At 42.4% G+C, this 23338-nt stretch overlaps 1 protein-coding gene across 1 annotated transcript in view; it reads right to left on the bottom strand.

The window, feature by feature from the left end:
* Positions 1-1068: 1068 nt before the first annotated feature.
* LOC137426970 (guanylyl cyclase C) overlaps positions 1069-23338 on the bottom strand; it is a 445743-nt gene continuing 423473 nt past the window's right edge. The window contains exon 29 of the mRNA XM_078778805.1: positions 1069-3803. Coding sequence (XP_078634931.1) covers positions 3662-3803 — 142 coding nt within the window. The 3' untranslated portion in view covers positions 1069-3661. The remainder of the gene's footprint in view (positions 3804-23338) is intronic.

The raw sequence follows: 23338 nt of genomic DNA, 5'->3' as shown, positions 1-23338 counted from the left end.
CACAATCCTAGACGGGTCGCCACTCCGACGCAGGATACCTGAATGGCTCATTCATCCCAGCAAGCTGGTACTCAATTTGCCGACCTCGAAAGGATGATAGGCTGAGTCAACCCCCCTGGTATTAATTCAAACTCAGGATCCTAGGATCCCAAGCCGGCACCCTAACCGCTAAGCCAACACCAGGCTATGGGTGGGAAGAAGCGAAGGAATAATTGAAGATAAGATGGGACGAATCTGTGCATAAGCGAGAGCTGGTTTCTTTGGAAGAATTCCCAGACTGAGTTATCATCAGGGCCAGTAGATATGCGAGAGCAGTCCTGAAGCGTGATGGCTGCTTGTAATCCCTGATAGCTTCCCTGAGTGAACTGCCAGACTCGCCTGCGCTGAGGACGTCCTCTGGGAATGGCCAGACAGATGTTGACCTTCACACGCACATGATCAGATGAACCAAATGGAGCAGAGGAATAGCATGAGACATTGTCAGTGAAGTTGGCCATTACCAAATTCAGAAGGGAGCATTTGCCAATGACAGAAATCCGGGTTGGAAAGTTCACAGATTGAGTCAGTCCCATAGAGTCACAGGAATCCTTTGCAGAGGTTACATTGATGGTGAGAGAGGGATCAACACCCAGCCAAGTTGCATGGTGACAATTGAAGTCAACACATGAGGAAGAGAGAGAGTTGGAATGAGTGGTTAAAAGTTGGTCCATTTAATCTGAGAGAGATGTAGATGGAGTCGTCAAAGTTTGGAGGACGGTACAACACACAGCCAAATAAGAGGTGGAGAGGAGGTGAAATCACAGCCAGAAGTACTCCTGCATTTGGGAGGTGTAAGAGCAGTACACGAAGAGTTTGCTGCCATAAAATAAAAATCTTCACAACACCCCAAACTAATAAGGACTCAGACCTTGAAACCCAACTTTATCTCGACTCAATAACGTCGGCGTGATGTCACAACAAGTGTGGTATGTTCCGCTTAGTTGGGGAAAGCACAAAAGAGTTAACCGTAAATGGAAATGAGAATAACAAATCAGAGTCGAGTCAATTTGAAAAGTAATGTCGATAAAGTAGGTGTAAACTTTTTATTAAGTCCTTTTATTGACTCAACAAATTCACTGAAACAAAAAAAAAAAAAAAAAAAAAAAACATTTTACGCAAATTAAAATCCAAATGCCTCCTCTGCACTTAAGGTATATTCACAAGAGAATGTGAAATTAAACGTGTAAACTTCTGGAGGAAATAACCAGTCGGGCGAATATTTCCAGCACAGTTGCGCATCCGCGGCTGATCTGTATTCTACACAATGGTCGACATTTAAAATCCACGAATCGTATACTGGCGACTGCAGAAAAAAAAACAAAAAAGTTCACGAGGATTGAAGAATCATTTGCAACATCTTCTGTACAAACTGGCGTGGCGTCGGCCTCACACGGTCCATGACTTGGGTCTAATTTCCCGGGCTACAACCACAGTGAGTACTCTCACTGCCTAATGACCCTTACCAGAAAAGGCTACTGCAAGTTATTTGTTACACAAATGTGAAAGCGAACTTAAACTTTCCAATTTCATCCTAACCTTTAATGTTGCGATTCATTTCCGTCACCACTTCGGAAACGACTGGCCCATTTCAAGGCTCTGTTTGCAACTCTCCAGCTTGTCTCTTTCTATATTATTTTGCAGTAATGACTGATTTAAATAAGTAACATGTTCAACCAATTAAATTGCTCCAATTAAAAGCCGACGGATAGGAAAGCTTGATTTCAATTCGTCAGTGTTTGAGGTTCAAGCTGGCAAGACTATTTTGGTCTATTTTCCAACTCCATTCCTCATCTCTCAGATCGGCAGTCCGCAGCCTCCTCACTCTCTGCACAGACTGGTCAAACAAGTGGAACATGTCTTTCAATCCTGACAAATCTCACACGCTTACTATGTCTCTCCGAAAAGACCGACTGGGCAACCCTCCCATCTACTTTCTGAATAATCCTCTCCAAGAAGTTCTGTCGCTCAAGCTTTTGGGTCTCACTATCTGCCATGATCTTTCCTGGGAAAACCACATTTCCAAGCTGGCCTCCAAAGCCAGTCGCCGACTGGGCATCCTCCGTCGTGTGAAGTCCTTCCTTAGCACACCTGAGCTCCTCACCACATACAAGGCTTTCATCCGCAGCTCAATGGAGTACTGCTCTCCCCTCTGGGTTGGTGCTCCTGCCTCACACCTAGCTTGTCTTCACGCTGTTGAAACCAAAGCTTTCAGAATCATTGGAATCTCCCGCGATGAAGCTAACTCCAAGGGCCTTTCACTTACTCACCGCAGGCAGGTTGGTGGTCTTTCTGTCTTCTACAGACTCCTCTCCGGCCTTGCTCCCCCAGCTCTCTCTGTGCTCTGTCCCCCCAATATTCCTTCAGGTCGCACAAGGTCTGCCATCAAACCTCTTATGGTTAAACTGCCAAAATCAAGACTCTCTGCTCACCTTCACTCCTTCGTTCCTCTTTTCTCCCACCTCTGGAACAAACTCCTTCAATCCCACACCTCCCTCCAGGTCTCTAAAACAGCTGTTGACCACCATCTCTTATCTTCCCCCACCCAAAACCTTGATCTTTTCTACACCCACTAATTCACCCCAGACCCACTTTTTTGACATTCCAACTTCTTTCCTGGAAGTTCTTGCAGTGTTCATATGTTTTATCCCTCTCCCACCTCCCCCCAAGCCCTCTACCTCAGTTACTCTACCACAGTTCTCTCGATGTTCCTGCTCTCAAATGTTGTGTTTGTGTCCTTCCCCCTCTTGTCTACCGCTCCCATTATTTTGTGTTTTCTGTGTCAGTTTGACTTTTTGTGTGATTAATGTTAGCTCTTTCACGAGCCTCGATCTTGTATAGAAAAAAAACAAACCTCAAGTTCCCGGAGGAGGTTGCTGGTGACCAGGCCAGAATGTGGTGACCAAAATATTTTGTTCCAAAAATTTCAGGAACCGGAAATAAGGTTGCATGCATTAATTCACCTACTCTTCACGGAAGACACCATGGAATTTTAAATGTCCATTAACGGTAGCGGATGGCACAATCAGTTTAATGTCCATCCTATGGGGATGCCACACCTTGTGATGCAATGCCCTGCTTGTGAAGCACCAATCCAACAGTTTATAGTTGAGCTGGGAATAAAACTTAGGCAATATAGCTCAAAGTTAGGGGCAATAACTCTGCATCATCCCATCGAAATTGATGGCCTTAACTAAAATTTACCAAATCATGATTTTGGCTTTACGAAAGGGCAGACTGGACCAAAGTAGTGATATCAAACTTGTGCATTCCACTCTTAGACGAGGCAAACGGGTACCTTGTCAAGCAATTGCAGCATTGATGAACAGCACTATTACTGGCAAGTGGAAAGAGGAGAGAGAAAATGTAATGGCAATGCAACAAATAAACTGACAAAGAAAGAAAGAAAAAAAAAAGGAACAAAACACCAGCAAAAGTCAACGAACCGTAAGACCAGCAGGTGTAATTAGTGCCGACAAGTAGATGAACTCCTCATGCATAAAGATGCATCGAGCGCTAGGAGCCTTAAATTAAATGAATCAGTCCACGTAGGAGAATAAAGAACAGGTAAAGTCACCGTCTGGTTTGATTTGTGTGCGAGACAAGAGGAGATTTATGGAGAATTTCATTTGAGGTCTGCAGAAGGACACGTCCATCTGAGTTCACCATGATGCAAAGGCAGTGCGAGCTGGGGACTTGAGTCGCTTCGCCTCTTAATACTGAGGATCATTTTCTCGAAAGTGTCCCTCGTGCTCGATACTTGCTCACTGCAATGGCATACAGAGCGATATCAGCTGGATAACCAATCCCCACGGTTCTACTCTTAACCCGAGTTCACCAGAACACACGCTCGTACTGCACAGCAAACCTTCATATTACCCAATGGGGAACCTCACTATCTGCCTCAACGCCGCCAGTCCGGCAATGTGCAAAAGCTCAAAAACGGGTCAAGTGCCTCACCTTTTATTTTTTAACCCCAAAAGTAAATGCCATTTGGGTCTGTGCAGAAGTTACATGACTCATTTAAATGGTGGAGTCCAAGCGGAATTCTATTGCTCATCCTACTCTTTGAAAAAGTTCCAGCAGTACAAGAAACTTTGTAACTTAGAATGCATTATTATTTGGGCAAATTCAGGAGGATGTTATTGATTATGATAGGAAAATAATGCTGTTTTAACTGCAAACTCACTATTCTGCGACGGCTTCCTAATTACTGGACCTACTCTTCTTTTGTAACCAAGAGTCTGCCCTCCCAGGCCTGGGATCACATGTAACCATACATCAAGGGAGCTGCATTTACATAAAACAAGTCTCTCGGGGGTGTTTAACTTGTGCATCAGCATGGTTTTACCTGATAAGGAGTATCCTCTTGGTTAAATACAAGCCCTGTATATTTCTCCTATTTGGAAACCCTTTTATTGTACAGTTATTGATGTTCAGGGGACACTTACTACTAAACTATGTAAAAAGTATGATGTGGTAGTAGGTGCTTAGCACCTTGCTTGAAAGTGTGCGGAAATGTCAACGCACAATAATTATTGGAGGTGGGAATGGAAGACAATTCCAGAAATTAGAAAAATATTAGGAAGCAACAATGATGATGGTCTGCACTTCCCAAAGCATCCATTGGCATTCAAAGGTAGAATGTCCCACTAAAAGTCGTTCCCACTATTAATTTTAAGTCGATATTATATTGAAAAAATTAACAATGTCTGATTTATATTTGCCGCCAAAAAAGTTTTGTCATCCTCCTTCATCTTAGTCTCCTTTGTTCCATCACCCACTGCTGTGATAATAAGAATCACAATTTTTGACGATGATGACACATTGCTCGATACGATTGGTCCAACTGGTTTAGGAGAAGTTAAACAGTGAGAAAGCTTGTACAATACCTGAACACCAAACATTCATTACTGATGATAATGGAAGGTCCCTTACAAACTTTACCGAAACCAAGTGCAGATACATTCAAAGTACACCACTCTCATGTCAAATAAATAAATAACATATCCTCCAGCACGCGGCATTGCTGGGTAAACATCAGCACCCAGCGATGCTGCCATGCAAGCACATAGAGACGGTATTGGGAGAAAGAGGTGTACAATAATTGATTGATTGTGTAATTAAAATAAATAAATTGCAATCGTAAATTAATTAATTTCTTCATCAATTGGCTAATAACATACCTAAACCACTAGTTTCATCTAAAGCTGCAACTTTTTGAAAATTCAAGAATTAATTAATCAGAAAAAATAAATAATTGATTAATAAATAAATAATTAATCGATTGATTAATCAATAAATCAAAAATATCCTTTATAGCGAAATTACTTGGTCACTGTTATGTCGAAATATCAGCTTCCTAGCTCAAAAGGTGCTTGCGATATTGCCCAGATGAGAAATAAAATAAATAAGTACTTAATAAATAAATTAAAAAAAACAAATAAAAAAACACCTTTGGAGGCCATTTTTTCGCGGGGGTTGACCTTTTTCGGGCACCGTGGTTGTTGTTGTTTTTGTTGGTCCCCTTTTTGAAGCAATGTTTTACAGCCGGATGCCCTTCCTGCCGCCAACCCTTTTTGTTGCCTTTTACGACAAACAGGGAATTACCAGTGAACTGGTACTCAATTAGCCGACCTCGGAAGGATGACAGGCTGAGTCAACCCCCCTGGCGTTAATTCAGCGATCGACCGGGATTCGAACCCAGGATCCTCGGATCCTAAGCTGGCACCCTAGCAGCTAGCCCAACACCAGGCTGATAAGTACTTAATAAGTAAAATAAGTACTTAATAAATCGATAATAATTAAATAATTAATCAACAAATTTATGAATTAAAAAAAATTAAAATAGTGTTTTTGCAAAAGCACATGCTCACTATTCTGCTCAAATTTCAGCTCCCTAACTCAAAGGATAACTGAGATATCAAACAAACAACCAAACAAGAAAACAAGAAAGACGTCATGCAGAGCACAATACTTGCAAAATTCACCGCTCCCCTGAAAAAAAAAGTTGCCATGGATACATTCAATTGTCCATTTAATTAAGATTAAAAGTAACGATCTTAATCAAAGCTCAGGTCAATTGGAAGAAGATGAATGATTTTTCAGATGAAAATTGATGATTTTGGAAGTTTGACCTTGAGTTGACCTTTTGACCTCAAAAATAGTTGGTTTCCCAATTTAGTGACTCAATATGCAAAGGCTGTTCAATTTTCAAGTCAATCGGTTGAAAAATTACTATTTTAGAAATTTGACCTGAAGATGAGCTTTGACCTCAAACTCAATAGGCTTCTTCCTTTTGAGCAACTCGACCACCTGGTGAAGTTTAGTGAAGATCGGTTTAAAATCGTGACCTGTAGGCGATTGACAGACAGACAGACAGACAGAATAACGCACAAAACCAACCAATATACTTGAAAAATCTTCGATTTTGAAAACAAACAAACAAATGAAAAATCACTCATAGAGTGACACTTGGCAAAAGAGAAAAAGTAGAATGGCACTCGATAGAGCATCCTTTTGACCTCAAAATAATAGGTGGTTGAATTCAGTTAGCTGATATGCAAATCATCTTCAAATTTTAAGTTAATTGGATGAAAATTGACAACTTTAGAAACTTGGCCTATATTGACCTCAAATAAAATTGGTGGTTGAATTCCGTTCGCTGATATGAAAATTGTTACATTTATGTGAATGTATGTGAATTACCATTCAGGTCTTTGCTTATCCCTGTGTAGTAGATTAAGGGTTGTTGTGGTTGGAGGGTCAGGAGCCCTTCTGAAAAAGTGTCCGGAAACGGAAGTGACCGGAAAGGGAAGAGAAAAGACACGAGGAAGAAAAGGGACGGTTATTCTTCTTCCTCGCCCCGCTCCGACGAAAGGTGGGATCGACCTTGCGCTGCGTGGAAAAGCGGCGTTCCGAAGCCCGTCTGGCGAGAGGAATTACCGGGACGTGTACCTACCCGGTGGAGACGTCAAGTTGACGTGGGGCCGTGCATCGACTCCGCGTCTGGCACCATTCGCGGCACCGTCTAAACAGACGCGTATGGGTCGCACGTTGGGGCCTAACACGCCTTGCAAGCGGCGTGGGGCTTTTGGCTTGCTTTACCGTACCCGCTTCGCGTGGCCACGAGGGGCTGCAGCCGCGGTGCCTGGTACGATACCTGCCCGGTGGAAACACGTCCACCCGGGGTTCGTTCAACCGCCCGAGTGCGGCGACGCCGACCAGCATCTTGGTCAGGAGGGGCCCAGAGACATTGTGAGGGGCAGAGACCAAAAGGGGGTCGTGAGTACAGAAGTGGACACACATATATAAGATGGCCATCTTAATCATATAGGGAATTGATTGTGGATTGGGAATTGTTGATGGTTGTTTGTTGTTGATTGCTCGGGGAATATCCGTGATTGTATCATTGAAATCGTATGATATCCTTACCCTGGAAATATATCATTGAACATCAGTTTCTCTTGGGTGGAATTCATAGGAATTGCGTTGCGAAAGCGCATATATAATACTACTTTCTGGCGAAGGTCCTCTCACGGTCCGGGGGTCACCGAGACCAGGTAGTCACCGAGGGGACCACGTAACAGAATCCAATTCAAATTTCAAGTCAATCAGATGAAAGTTGAGGATTTAAGGAATTTGAAAAGGTTGTTGACCTTTGGCCATGTTGATCTTTTGGCCTACGATGACCTCAAAAGTAGTTTGTGGTTGAATTCCGTTATCTGATACGCAAATCCTATTCAAATTTCAAGTCAATCAGATGAAAATTGAGGATTTCAGAAATTTGAAACGGTTGTTGACCTTTGGACTATGCCGATCTCAAAAATAGTTGGCAGTTGATTTCAGTAAGCTGACATGAAAATCATATTCAAATTTCAAGTCAATCAGATGAAAGTTGAGGATTTTAGGAATTTTAAAAGGTTGTTGACCTTTGGCCATGTTGATCTTTTGGCCTACGATTACCTCAAAAGTAGTTAGCAGTTGATTTCAGTAAACTGACATGAAAATCCGATTCAAATTTCAAGTCAATCCGATGAAAATAAAGGATTTTAGAAATTTGAAATGGTTGTTGACCTTTGGCCTATGTTGACCTTGTGACCTATGTTGACCTCAAAAATAGTTGGTGGTTGAATTCAGTTAGCTGATTTACAAATCCTATTCAAATTACAAGTAAATCGAATGAAAATAGAAAATTAAAAAATTTGCAAAAAGTGGTTGCCCTTTGGCCTATGTTGATATTTTGACCTCAAAAATAAAGAGCATTCGGTCGGACCACCAACTCTACCATTTGGTGTGAAGTTTCATGAAGATCAGTTTAAAATGGTGACATGTAGGCAAGTATACAGAGAAACACACACACAAACCGGAGTAATCAACATACTTGTCCCAAAAATTTTTTTTTTGACAATCAACAAACAAACGGAGTGAAAACTGAGTGATCACTTTCAGCACGCATCATCGCCAGGCCCCCTTCGGTGCCCAGCAATGACGTCATTCAGCGCCTGGAGATGGAATAGGAAAGGAGTGGTGGACAAAAAGTATTGCATTACCGCCTAAAACTTCCATCATAGCTACAAATGTGGACCGGTAACATCCTGGATTAGTGGCCCTACAAACCCACTTGAGGGGTCGACTCACAGCAGCCATAATACAATTGTTAGAAACAAAGTGGCAAGCGTGTGACATCGCTCGGGCAGGACACAATGATTTCAGTTCAACAAGCTCTAAAAGCATCCCAAGGCTTCTTCGTATTGCTCCAGTGTTCTGGATCTTTGCTGTGCTCCTCCATAATGGGCCACTCGCTATCAATTACGGCTTTCAGCCCGACTGTCACAGCTGCTGCAGGCACAGTCTACAACAGGACCCTCGCTGCCAGCTGAAAGGAACCGCAAAGCCACATTAGCATTGGCAGCAAAAGACAGATTTGAAGTTGTAATCCACAGCCAGAGACGTGGCAGGGTTTGCAATGAGCTAACTCTTTTCACATCCAGTTTTAGTCTGTTTTACCCAACCGTCCGTGGCCTGTACCTGCTGCGTTGCCCCCAAACTCGATTGGCTAACACGATTAACAATTCACCTGCCAAAATTGATCGAAGGCTTCGACGGCAATTTAAAATGATACGCAAGTCATAAAGCTGAAAATGGCGACCCATTGTGAGCTAATAATGTGAGCAACACTCCGGGGTGGTTCAAATTTGCAATCAAGATTTACCACCAACATCTACAGGAGTCTTTCAAAACGTTCTGCCAATGAGCTACAACAAGCATTCTGAGTATTGCGCTGCAATACCTGTCCCCTACCAGCAGTCTGTCGTCCGGAAAACTGTGTGAATTATATGATTACCAACTCACGGTCTGAGGTAACTTGGCTAAAAATTATCCGATTTGCACCAAATAAAGTTCATGAATGGTTGCACAGACCCCTACTTCTCACTAAAAGGGGAAAAAGAATGTAAATCGGAGTTAAAATAAGCCGCAAGGTCGCTCCGTGGACAGCCTGCACGTATTGCACTGTGTGAATTATATAATTACCACCACACGGTCTGAGGTAACATGGCTAAAAATTATCCGATTTGCACCAAATAAAGTTCATGAATGGTTGCTCAGACCCCTACTTCTCACAAAAAGGGGAAAAAGAATGTAAATCAGAGTTAAAATAAGCCCGCAAGGTCGCTCCGTGGAGTAGCCTGCACGTATTGCACTGTGTGAATTATATAATTATCAACTCACGGTCTGAGGTAACTCGGCTAAACATTATCCAATTTGCACCAAATAAAGTTTATGAATGGTTGCACAGACCCCTACTTCTCACTAAAAGGGGAAAAAGAATGTAAATTGGAGTTAAAACAAGGAATATTAACAGCTTTGACTTACCGCACTCCAAATTATAGTCCGGAAAACTGTTGGGGAAATTACCAAAGTTTAAAGTGCCATAACTTTGTCAAAAATGATCGAAACGTCGTGAAGTTCGAACTTGATCTGTAACTTATCATGAGGAAACCATGCACCAAGTTTGATTGAAATCATTAGCAATAAGGGTTTAGGAAAAAGGTCCGGAAAGCTGTTCTTTGCGTGACGGACTGACAGACTGACGGACTGACAGACGGAGGGACGGAGTGCAAACCTATAGTCCCCTCCGGTGTACACCGGTCGGGGACTAATAACCCAAGGAATGCCAAAACCCCAACCCTTTGGACTATATTAATGTGAGCATCTCAATACGGGAACCTTATCAATGCGTTTCTTAAGATGGCTTGTCTTAAGCGGAGAAGGATGTAAAGTGCTAGAGCGGGGGTTAGCCTTGCGGGCCCCATGACAATCATGGTTCCCTGTTTGAGGCAATGTTTTTATGGGCGGATGCCCTTCCTGACGCCAACCCTTGGTCACGCTCTTACGATGCGCAGGGATAGGTAAAAAACAGAAGTCAGAAAGAGAAAAAGTTTTAGCTGTAACCTCTGTAAAGGAAGGGCCAAGTTGGCACAAGCTCTGCTAGAAACGAAGCTTTTGTTAGACCAACAGCAACGAACAACTAGAAAGAGCAATCAGAAATGGCAGAACCTTGCCAGGAATAGTTTAGTGTGATGTATTTTGTGTGGCAACTAAATGGAAGGATCTATTAAATAAAAGGTCATTGATTGCAAATGAATGGTCTAAATGGTCTCAAGGGGAAAGGTCTGAAAAGGTGTAAAGATCTAAAAAGGTGTAAAGATCTAAAAAGGTGTAAAGATCGAAAAAGGTATAAAGATCTGAACAGGTATAAAGGTCTAAAGGTGTAAACGTGTGAAGATGTGAAGGTGAAAATTGGTGTAAAGGGCATAGCTGGATTCAAATGGTCTGAAAAATGTGAAGGTTTGAAAAAGTTTATAAAGGGTCTAAAAGTATAGAAAGGGGTCTAAGTGGTCCAAATGATGTAAAGGTCTGAAGGATCGAAAGGGGTTTAAAGTGTCCAAACAGTCTTGACAGTCTAGAGGGTCTGAAGGGGTATAAAAGGTATGTACCTACAGTATGTAAATATATATATAATAACCACCTTTAGAGGCCATTTTTCCCCGCAAAGCGGGGGTTGGCCTTTTTCGGGAACCGTGGTTGTTGTTTTTTTTGGTCCCCTTTTTGAAGCAATGTTTTACGGCCGGATGCCCTTCCTGGCGCGAACCCTTTTTGCCACCTTTTAACAACAAACAGGGAATTACCAGTGAACTGGTACTCAATTAGCCGACCTCGGAAGGATGACAGGCTGAGTCAACCCCCCTGGTGTTAATTCAGCGATCGACCGGGATTCGAACCCAGGATCCTTGGATCCTAAGCCGGCACCCTAGCCGCTAACCCAACACCAGGGTTACATACCTACAGTATGTAAATAATGGAGGTAATTAATAAATTAATAGACATAGTCACGGTGCAATAATATGTAGTTAATATATGCACATTATATATACCCCACACTTTCAAGAATACACACATTATCCGTAGGACTCGTAGGGTGATTGTGTCATCCCTCCCACCCCCCCCCCCCCCCCACCCCACCCCCTCCACCCGACAGTCAAACGACAAGGCACAGATTTTTATTCTGTAAAATACCATTTCCGATTTTAAATTCGAAACACACAAAAAACACACGCACATATATACACACACAAACACACACACACATATATGCACACAAACACACACACATATATGCACACAAACACACACACACACACACACACACACATTCACATATATACACACACACACACACACACACACACACACACACACACACACACACACACACACACACACACACACACACACACACACAGTCATTACTGATGTACATGGACATATGATTCACATATGAATTGGATGGGGGATTAAATGCTGCGGAAGTAATTAATTAGTCGGGAATCAGGGGAAATTCCCCAAGAGATTATTTTACTTCTTCTTTTTCACGTTACTTTGTACACAACACAGTCACATGAAATAAGTTATGTCCACATACACTTTGAAATGTATACAGACACTTTTGCACCTCTGAGTTTATGTACATTTTAAAAACTAAAACCCGTTGAAAACTGGACAAGGTACATTTTCATTCCAAGAAAAAAAGTCATGATTAATATATAAAGTCTTTAATTAAAAAATAAAATAAAACTACAGGCGTTTTGTTTGTATGTATACTGTATACTGCCGAGACGTCCAGGGTGTGTTCAGTTACCAAGCAGCTAGCTAGTGCTTGCCAAGCCAGCTGTTCCTTATCAACGGTTTTGAATGGAGTGCTTGCTTGAGTGCTTAAGCCACTCGGTGAGTATTCTACAAGGAACTTGGTAAATGAACACATCCCAGATTCATTACATGGCGACGAGGTTAAACATCTGCCACACCCTCCTCGCTTCCACCCCCCCCCACCCCACCTCTCCTTGCTCCCACCCCACCTCTCCTTGCTCCCACCTCTCCTTGCTGCAACCCCCCCCTCTCCTCGCTCCTCCTCTCTCTCTCCTCGCTCCTCCTCTCTCTCCTCGCTCCTCCTCTCTATCTCCTCGCTCCTCCTCTCTCTCCTCACTCCCTTCTCTCTCCTCACTCCCCCCCTCTCTCCTCACTCCCCCCTCTCTCCTCACTCCCCCCTCTCTCCTCACTCCCCCCCCTCTCCTCACTCCCCCCCCCTCCTCGCTCCCCCCTCTCCTCCCTCCCCCCCTCTCCTCGCTGCCATCACTCTCCTCGCTGCCATCCCTCTCCTCGCTCCCCTGCCTCTCCTCACTCCCCCCCCCTATCCTCGCTCCCACCCCACCTCTCTCCCATTCCTTCCTCGCTCCCCTCCTCTTTTGGTATTCCCGTCAGGAAGGCTACAGGTGGGATTTGCTAGAGACGGGTGGTATATTGAGAGAGGCACACGGTGCGGCCACACTGTGTTCACACAAATCTTTTTACGATGTGGCAGTGTCAAGTGAGCGACGTGGTCGGGTGAAGTAAATGACGAAGTATTACATATGTACTAGCCGAAACCCGTGGAACATCCACGGAAGGGAGGATGTGGTGTATGGATAGAGTGTACCATTATGGATGGCATAGGGGAGCGCTCATGGGATCTTCTTCTTCCATTAAGCTCCAATTTTTTCTCTTTAAGTTAAGTCCAATCAGTCCTCTCTGCTCGAAGTGCTCAGGCCATGCCTTCCCGCTCTCATACTTTTATTTCCGTTCGGTGTAGAAAGAGATTGACATATCGTTCGTCTGTTTTCAGCTCGTTATCTTTAAGCTTCCTTACGTCTCGCCACCTGCTACACCTCTCTGAGTTACGAGGATTTATGCAACGCACCCCGAGTATCGCAACGTCACTCCATTTAACTTTATTAAAATGACGATAAAGACGTTTCCTTATATATCCTAATTTAAAATGTTCAAGGGAATAAAAAGACCATTTGGTTCACACCACCCATGTTCACACCACTCGACTGTCCAATCAGCCGACGGCTCGCTTCGCCTTCGCCCAGCAGACGCCAATACGATGGCGTCGTATCGGCAGTTAATCGGATGCTTTTGGGCCCCAACGTCGGCTAATTCAGATTTTTCGAGTATGGCTGTACGTGATAAACAAAGAGCGCGGTTCGTAGATCGTAAATCCATTAGTGCCGTGGGCATCGGGTCACTGGGTGCGGCGTAAAAGGGATAACAAAGTCGAGTCCTTACGGTATTATTATATAGATTGATGGAAGAGAAGTTCAGTCACCTGCTCTACCCTGCACTATGTACACTGTACAGTGTTAATTTATGGTCTAAAGTACCCGTAGGTGCCACGCACTGTCACTCTGCTAAACACAACCAAAAATACATCCAAATCTCTTTTGTAATAAATGAATGGATCCAAGTACAAAGATTAGGCCCTACATGCCTGTGGTGGACCCCGCATGGTCGTGTGGTGCCTTGGTGTCATCCAGTCCGGGTGCTGAAAATGTTGTGAATCGGTTGTTTTTTCCCCCACAATATCGCATAGTTTCACCTTTTTGTGCGATCTGATTTCATTACCTCCACCACCAAAGGTGGTTATGTTTTCACCCCTGTCTGTCTGTTTGTCCGTTTGTAAACAGAATATCCCAAAAAGTTGTGGACGGATTCGGACGAAATTTGGCAGAGATGTAGCGTATGGGACAAGGACGAAATGATTAGATTTTGGTGAAGATCGGGATTCGGATCCGGCTACTAGAATTTTCTAAGTACATACATTCTTCTTCACCATTGGGAGATGGGGGCAAAAACGATACATAGCAGGATATCTCAAAAAGTTATGGATGGATTTGGACAAACCTTGGTGGACAGGTTGGGTGTCTGACAAGGAAGAATTGATTCAATTTTGGTGAAGATCCGGATCCTGATCCAGCTAGCAGAATTTTAAAAAGTGATTCTTCACCATTGGGAGATATGGCTCTCCACTGAGTGCCGTTCTTGTTATCATTCTGATTTGCTCTGATCTGTTCTGCTCCTCCCTCCTCTCTCTTGCCCTCCTTTACTCTCTCTCCCCCTCCTCCTATCTCTCCCACGCCCCCCCGCCCCCCTCAGTATTCCCTCTTTTCCCTCTCTCTCTCAGTATTTCTCTCAGTGGTATTTGCTACTTATATATGGATAGCAGAGTACCCACACTATGGGTGGGTAGGGGTTTGCACATTACTTGCTGAAAAAAGTATGGTCTGTTTTGCAAGAAGACTATAATGTTTGTGTGATGTGTGGGGTCTAAAGGGGCCTTATGGGTCTTTGGGATCTAATTGTTCTCAAGGGTCTTCGGGGCCACTAAAATGAAATACCCTTTCCTCTGGCGAGAATAAATATCAACACAACACCCATCAGAGGGAATGTTAGCACAACAAATGAGGTCAACCCAATGGCACGTATGTGGCCAATGTAAACATAAATAAATAAAGCATACGATATTGACCATACGAGTCCCGTATGGAGTAAATAAAGCATACGAGTCCCGATAACACAGAATTATTACTGACTAACACTGAATTATTCAGATTGATAGCAGAGTACCCACCCTATGGGTGGGTCGAGTTTGCACATTACTTGCTGAAAAAAGTATTTGACTGGTTGTGTCTCCCTTAACTAATAAATAAAATCCTCTGATCTGATCTTCACCATTGGGAGATATTGGGAGATTCAGTTTATAACTGAATAACTAATTAATTATTAATTAGCTGACTAATTAATTACTAATTAGCTAATAAAGAACTAATTAACTAAACTAAATTAACTAAATAAACTAAAACTAAAATAAAATCAATACTTAAAGTTAACTAACAATGAAATATTTCCTAATGAAAAAATTAATAATTAAATATAATAATAAATATATATATAAATATAATGACATAAATATAATATAATAATAATATCATAATGTTATAATATCATAATAATATAATAATATCATAATATAATAACAAAAACTATAATAATAATAATAATAATAATACAGTACATTAATAATATAATAACAATATTATAATAATATAATATAACGAGAACGCCACTCAGTAGAGCGCATACTCCCGCCATGGCTTTAGTTGGAATAATACGTTTTGTTTAACATCCCCTCTCCCCAAAACAATAAATGAAAAAGAAAGTAAGCCCTAACTGTCAGAGAATTTATTTTGATATATCTCGGAATTAGAGGAGAAAAACATCATTTAAGAATAAGAATAAAAGCTTTAATGCAGTAAAACAAAAAAAATCTTTCCCAAAAAAATTCCCCAAAAAACATTCCTGGATCCGGAATAATATCCTGAGCTTCACACAAAAACTAATCAATTCTTCCTTATCCCAAGTAGTGGGGCGGCTTAGCCCAAATATTCAAAAGAATTGTGCATTTTGTGATACAAGCACCAAATTTGGCACAAATGTACATTAATATGTTGCGAACATTTTCAGATATTGGGCCACTTGAAATTCCGTAATTTTTTTTTTCAAATTTTTTCAAATTTCGTAATTTCAAATTTTTCGGGTGACACCGTCACAATTTCGGTCTTCGAGGCCGGCCGATAGGCAAAGTGTGACCGGAAGGGACGAGGTTCTCCTGACCACGTGGCCCTCGATCTGGGAAGCGAGAGGCGTTCCATTAGTGGACGCGCCCCTCACGCCCGACTTTTGGGCGGCCCCGGCAGGCCGTTTGTTTTGACGTTCCGTGACAGGCCCCGCACCCCCACTTCCGGGCCGACCGGAAGCTTGTGCTGAGTACATCATACCTGAACAACTCAGTGAGGCAGAACACAGCAGTGCACACCAGGGTGACCCCTTCAGTGCATAAACCAATTAACCTGTCCACTGCAGGGCATATAGAAATGAAGTTATTTTCTGCATATAATAATAATATAAGTTCAGTTCTATATAACAATTTCTGTTATCACCACTACCACTACAACTGCCACTACTACAAGCTTTGTCTGGAATTTTGTGGACTAACAGACAAACAGACATACAGACAAGCTGGGATCAAAACATTACCTCCTTCCACCATTGAGTGTAGAGGTAAACATCATGGAAATTATATCATGCCCTAGATTTAATTCATGCTTACCCGTGTATTTGCTTCACTGGTTCACAAGGTCTTTTGCATACATGTAATTCAGACTCTCGTCTTCATTGCTGACCACACAATGTTCGCAACATATTAATGTACATTTGTGCCAAATTTGGTGCTTGTATCACAAAATGCACAATTCTTTTGAATATTTGGGCTAAGCCGCCCCACTATATCGGCCGGCCTCGAAGACCGAAATTGTGACGGTGTCACCCGAAAAATTTGAAATTACGAAATTTGAAAAAATGTGAAAAAAAAAATTACGGAATTTCAAGTGGCCCAATATCTGAAAATGTTCGCAACATATTAATGTACATTTGTGCCAAATTTGGTGCTTGTATCACAAAATGCACAACAGGTTTGCTATGCTGCTACACTAAAGGGCAATCATCCCACCAACTTTCATCCAAATCCGTTCAGAACTTTTCCAGATATCTTGTTCACAAACACACGAACATACGAACACACATACGGACGGACACGATTGAATGCATTACTCCCTGGCGGGAGTAATAATATAATTATAAACAACAGCGTTATTATTAAATAATCATAAATAATTAATAATTAAAGTAATTAAAATAAATTAAATTCATAAATAATTAATAAATAAACGAATTACCTAAAATAAACTAACTAATTAACTAACTAAGAAATCACTGATTAACTAACTAATTACGAAATAACACAATGTCAGAATAATCGACTGTCCCGATGCTGAAGTATAAGACAGAAATACTGGCTTACAGAAAATTACCATAAATATACATTTAATTAAATTCGTACTTGCACACCTGCCATGTGATACTGAGTAATTGGTCTCGGATATAACAAGGCACTCTCCACCAGTCTCGATCAATTTGTTCCATTTATCAGTCAATTCTCCCAAACTGGCATGCGCTTTTCCCTGATTTACTGCTGATTTGGATGTCCTCAAAATAACGTTGAAACTGAGAAAACAAAACACAAGTCTTGGTCACTTATTTGCGAACTACCTGACTTTTAGCACAGCCAAAGCCCATTACACAATCACTTGCTAAAGGAAAAGCCTCGAGTTTCCGTACCACGATTGAAAACAACTCCTTGCACACGAGGAACTCGTTATTTGTCAATGATAAACTTAAATAGGGTTCAAACTACATTTCTACCGACTCTGGACATCTCCATCACTGGTCAAGCAATTTGCTCCTGCCTTTCAAGGTAAGATGCCAAAACTATTCATAGTGCACTTAGCATGCACAGATAGATAGATAGGTAGGTAGATATTAAATAAACAAGAAAGACGGTTGTTGTAATGAGCATGATACTTGCAAAATCCAAATAAAAAGTATTTACCATGGAAACAGTAATTTGGCAATTTCGAAAACTTGACCTATCAAGTATTTTAAAAAATGATTGCTATATGAGTAAAGAGAGGGGTCTTAAAGGGTCTTCAAAGGTTGAAGGGTTGTCAACAGTCAAAAAGGTCTTAAGGTTTAAAAGGTTTGTTCCAATAGTACGTAATTAATAAACAGTCACGGTGCAGTCCATGGGGTACATAACAAATTTAACTGGTAAATTTTATAATTGCGGCCTAATAGGTATTTTACATGTTTCTGATGGCCTTAACCTTTGACGACTTTTGAGCACATTTTATACATGTACGTACAAATCAGCGGTGTAAGGTTCAATTTGACATCTCGAAAACTTTTTGAGATATGGTAATAATTAAATCACAAAAGATCTCCTTTTTGATTGGAATTGACATGGAAACTGGTGACACATCAAAACGGCTAAATCAATAGTTCCAATTTTTGGTGAACCAATTCGGTGACCCATTCTGCAAACCTGGTTCAAATTTCAAGTCAATCGGATGGAAATTGACGATTTGATGCGACCTTGACCTTTGACCATAACAATAATAGGCTTATAGGTTTTGAACGGTGAACCAATTCGGTGACCCAATATGCAAATTATGTTCAAATTTAAAGCCAATCGGATGGAAATTGACGATTTGATGCGACCTTGACCTTTGACCTTAACAATAATAGGCTTATAGCTTCTTTTTTTTTGTATACAACATCGAGGCTCGTGTAAGAGCTAACATTAATCACAAAAAACAACAACGAACGGACGGACACAAAAAACAACAACGAACGGACACACAAAACATACAAAAAAGGGAGCGGGAGACAAGATGGGGAGAGAGAGGGAAGCACACAAATACAACAGCAGAGAACAGGGACAACGGAAGATCTGTGGGAGGGAGAGGACTTGGGGGGAGGAGGCATGGGAAGGTGGTGGCGGGGGGTGGGGGGGGGGTGGTTCTAGTATAAAACACATGGACACTGATGGAACTTAAAAAAGGCGAAGTCGCTTCCTTGCTCGAGGGACCAGAAACAGAAGTTCCTTTTTTGAACGGTGAACCAATGCATTGACCCAATATGCAAATTATGTTCAAATTTCAAGTCAATCGGATGAACAATTATTTTATTATGTTACCTTAACCTTTGACCTTTTGACCTCAAAAAGAATAGGCTTCTATCTTTTGAATGGTGAACCAATCCAGTGACCCAATATGCAAATTATTTTCAAAGTTCAAGTCAATCGTATTAAAAGTGACGATTTTATGTGACCTTGACTTTTGACCTCAAAAACAATAGTCTTCCAGCTTTTGAATAGCTCCATCAGTTGGTTATGTTCAATGAAGATTGGTTTAGAATTGCGACCTGTAGGTGACTGAAAGCCAAAGAGACAAACAAACTCAGGGAACGAATGAACAAGTAGTTATACTTGCGAGTCAAACTTATTCATGCTTTTTGTTGCTTTACTTTCAATTCAAAAGCAATTGAACATTTCGGAAGAGACATTCACACACGTTCGGCTCATCAAGTGAGTTGATCAAGTCGTTGGGCTCTTTCACGCAATTCAGGAAATCTTAGGCTGCAACTGTGTGCGAATTTCCTCTTTCAGTCTCCTCTGTAGCTTTCTTTCGTTCCAACCTTTATACTTCGCTGGCTATTCCTTAATCACAGGTGCTGCAAGTAGAGTCAATCATTCATATATTTGACCGTTTTTTGTTGTCGCAAGGAGACATTACACAACAATCTCACACAAATATCAGAGTGAAGCCTAAAGGGGATAACTGAAACAGCCCCGGCACCATGACACCTGCCAGTAACAACTAACATTCTCAGTTCAGCAGCTCTAAATAACAGACTGGATATAGATCTGGATATATATTAATTATATATCAGACAATCTTGCATCAACTGCAACAATCTACTGATGTACGTTTTTCTGTTTGTTACATGCTCCTCCCCGACCCCCCTGGTCACGATGTACCTCCGAGCCCCGAGAGGAGCCACGGCAGAAAAATATGTTACTCTGTGTTAGAAATTAATAGAGAAACTACACCAATGGTTATAAACAAACAAATATTGTATTGAAAATCACATCAGAATAACGGTTCATACCGTTATTCATACAACCAATAGAATAACGGTTCATACAACCAATAGCAATCAAAAGTACACTTCATACATCTTATGATGGTACCATCAGCTAAAGTCAGATAACTCGCTGCGTTCCAAGTGAGTGAAAAAGAACACTCCTCAATGTCTCTATAACTCAAAGGTGATCCCCTCCTGCGAGTAGTGATGAGGCGATGAGGCGAGTAATGAGGCGTAGGCAAAGTGTAGACAGTCACGTGGTACAAACCAAAGGCAAACTGGCAGCGGAATGGGAAGTCCCAAAGGCCCCCTCTAGACGTACACGTTCACAGTTCAATCAGCGAACCGCAACGTAATCCTCAAACGCTGCGTTTGCGCACACACATCCCCGACAGACGACAGGATGGTGAGAAAAGCTGACACGTAGCAAAAACCTTTTTCGGTGAGCGAAGCGCGAGAGGCAAAATGGCCGACGGCTCTTACTTGAGGCGAAGCGACCAGGCGAGGATTCTTCAGAATCTCAACGCCTAAACCTGACTACGCAGATTTCTCAATCCTCTAGCGATAACACCTATCGCAGGAAGTTCCTTTCAAGGAAACTCAAAGTTCACTCGCGACTTTCGTTCGATAACGCTCGCTACGGAGCTGGAAGCCACGTGTCTTGTCCGACTTTTCTCGCCACGCCTTCGTCTTCTTCTTCTTCCTCCTCGTCTTCTCGTTGTCATCCGGTTCCCGATCCGGTTTCCGGTTGCATTTAAAGTTAACCCTTTTACATTGTGATAATACTAATGGCCATTTCACTTAAACAATGATAATAATAATACATAGAACCAGAAGTGTGTCAAGTGGTTGAAAACCACAACAGCGGAAGTGACGAATCCATAACATGTTGATGTTGATAAAATAATTGACTAAGGTGACTATATGACCAAATAAGTCCTGTGGTTCTCACTCTATCCGATGAATATCCAAAATATTTCAGAGATCAACTACTTTTGGGTTAGTCTTTGGCATCGTTCAATTCCTACAGTGATCACAACTTGTCACAGGCCAACCATGCAGCATAGCTCTTCTTGTTTAAATATAAGCATTCTTCATTATCACTGTGCTGTTACGTGGTCCTCCTATTGAGGATGTGCTTCTTCAATACCTCATAATCTGCACATTGGTCCATTGGTAGCGCCGAATAAATCTCTTGAGCTTTACCCACCAGCACACTTTGCACTAGTATGGTCCAGGCCTCCTCCGGCCAGTTTAACTGTCGAGCCACTTTCTCAAAGTGTGGAAAAAATTTAGCGACTTCCTTTTCACTGAAGGGTGGAACCAGCCTCACATGTCTGCCCACATCCCAGGTGTTCTGGCTAGGTGTCGACCCCGTCAGCAAGGGTGGTACCTCTCCCCGTTCTCTCATTAAATCCAGCTCCTTGAATTTAATCTCTTGCTGAAGCGCCAGATCACGTTCCTTCAACTCCATTTCGGCTTTTCTCTCCTCTGCTTCGAGTTCCCTGGCAGCTCTCCTCTCCTCTGCTTTTCTCCCTTCTAACCTTTCCTGGAGTTCTCGTTCCACTCTCCTTTCCTCTGCTTGTTTCTCTTCTCTCCTCTCTTCTGCTTTCCTTTCTTCTTCTGCTCTTTCCTTTTCTGCTTTCCTTTCTTCTTCTGCTAACCTTTCCTGGATTCCTCGTTCCACTCTCCTTTCCTCTGCTTGTTTCTCTTCTCTCCTCTCTTCTGCTTTCCTTTCTTCTTCTGCTCTTTCCTTTTCTGCTTTCCTTTCTTCTTTTTTTAACCTTTCCTGGAGTTCTCGTTCCACTCTCCTTTCCTCTGCTTGTTTCTCTTCTCTCCTCTCTTCTGCTTTCCTTTCTTCTTCTTTGATCCGTTCCTGGCTCCGTAATTGCAACTCCAGTTTCCGGAGCTCAACGTCTTCTGGTTCTTCGGGTAGCCACTGCCAGGCTAACTCGTCCCATGTTCCTAATCCCACCATAGACTGTATCACCGTGGTCTGCAACTCTGCCTTCCTCAAATTAGTTCGGACCTCCAAGTTAAAATGTTTGGCCAATTTCAAGTGGTCCGCTTTTAGTAACGCTCGGAACTGTGCCTCACTAGGTGTTACCGCAAAGTTCTGTGCAACAAACGCCATGGTGACTATTGTTAACACCTGTTAACCTTCACCCAAGACTTTACCACAATTTCTCAAAAATTTACCAATTAATAATTAATTAATTAATTTTAATTAATAAAAATTATTATTTTATTATGTTATACAATTTTAAATCCCGGAATTCAATTGGACGAGCCCCCAATTCTGTTACGTGGTCCTCCCGGTAACTACCTGGTCTCGGTGACCCCCGGACCGTGGGAGGCATCCCGCCAGAAAGATATATGATTTATACGCTTTCGCAACACAATCAATATGAAAGACACAAACAATTCAAGTCAATAGGAAACCCCTACACCAAGGATCCAGATTAATGGATAATGTATTCCCAATCAATCAACAATAATCAACGCTCAATCAACAACATTACTAAGATGTAAACTCATCTACAATAGCTCTAAGATGGCCATCTTATACATTCCTCACGTGAGCCCCACTCCCGACTCCCTCCATGGTCAATGTCTCTCACAATGTCTCCGTACTCCTGTAGTTCGATCTCCGCACGTGGGCGGTTGAACGGACCCTTCCTGACGTGCTTCCACCGTGCACGTCCCGTACCGGGAACAGCTGCTGCCGCGGACACCTCCTCGGCAGCCCACCGAGGTCGGTGCTCGTGATCGCGGCTTCGGGGCTCGCAAAGCGTGCGAGGCCCAAGGCGCCTGCCGTACGCGTCCTTGTAGACGTTGAGGTAAACGGTGCCGGACGCTAGGTTCCGTGCAGGAACCCACGGCAATTTGACGCGTAACCGATAATTACCCCGCGCCGGTAACTCCTCTCGCCAGACGGGCTTTTCCAACGCAGCGTTCCCAATGCTGATCAATATCGACCCCGCTCTTCTCGGCGCTGGGCGAGGAAGAAAAAGATCACCGCTTCTCCAGGACCTCGTGTCTTTTCTTCTTCCGTTTCCGGTCTCCTTTTCCCCAGAAGGGCTCCTGACCCTTTAATCACAACAACCTTTACTCGACTACACATTAATAAGCAAAGACCTGAATAGTAATTCACATAAATCCGTAACAGTGCCACCTGTGCCACCGAAGGTGGATGGAAACTTACGTTTTCACACCTGTCTATTTGTCAGTCTGTGTTTGAGCAGGATATCTCAAAAAGTTGTGGACGGATTCAGCCTAAATTTGGTGGATAGGTTGGGTGTGTGACAAGGACGAAATT

The sequence above is a fragment of the Myxine glutinosa genome, chromosome 5 (assembly GCF_964187855.1).
Source record: "Myxine glutinosa chromosome 5, kmMyxGlut1.1, whole genome shotgun sequence".
Classification (NCBI taxonomy): Eukaryota; Metazoa; Chordata; class Myxini; order Myxiniformes; family Myxinidae; genus Myxine; species Myxine glutinosa.
This window is presented reverse-complemented; position numbering and strand designations above follow the sequence as displayed.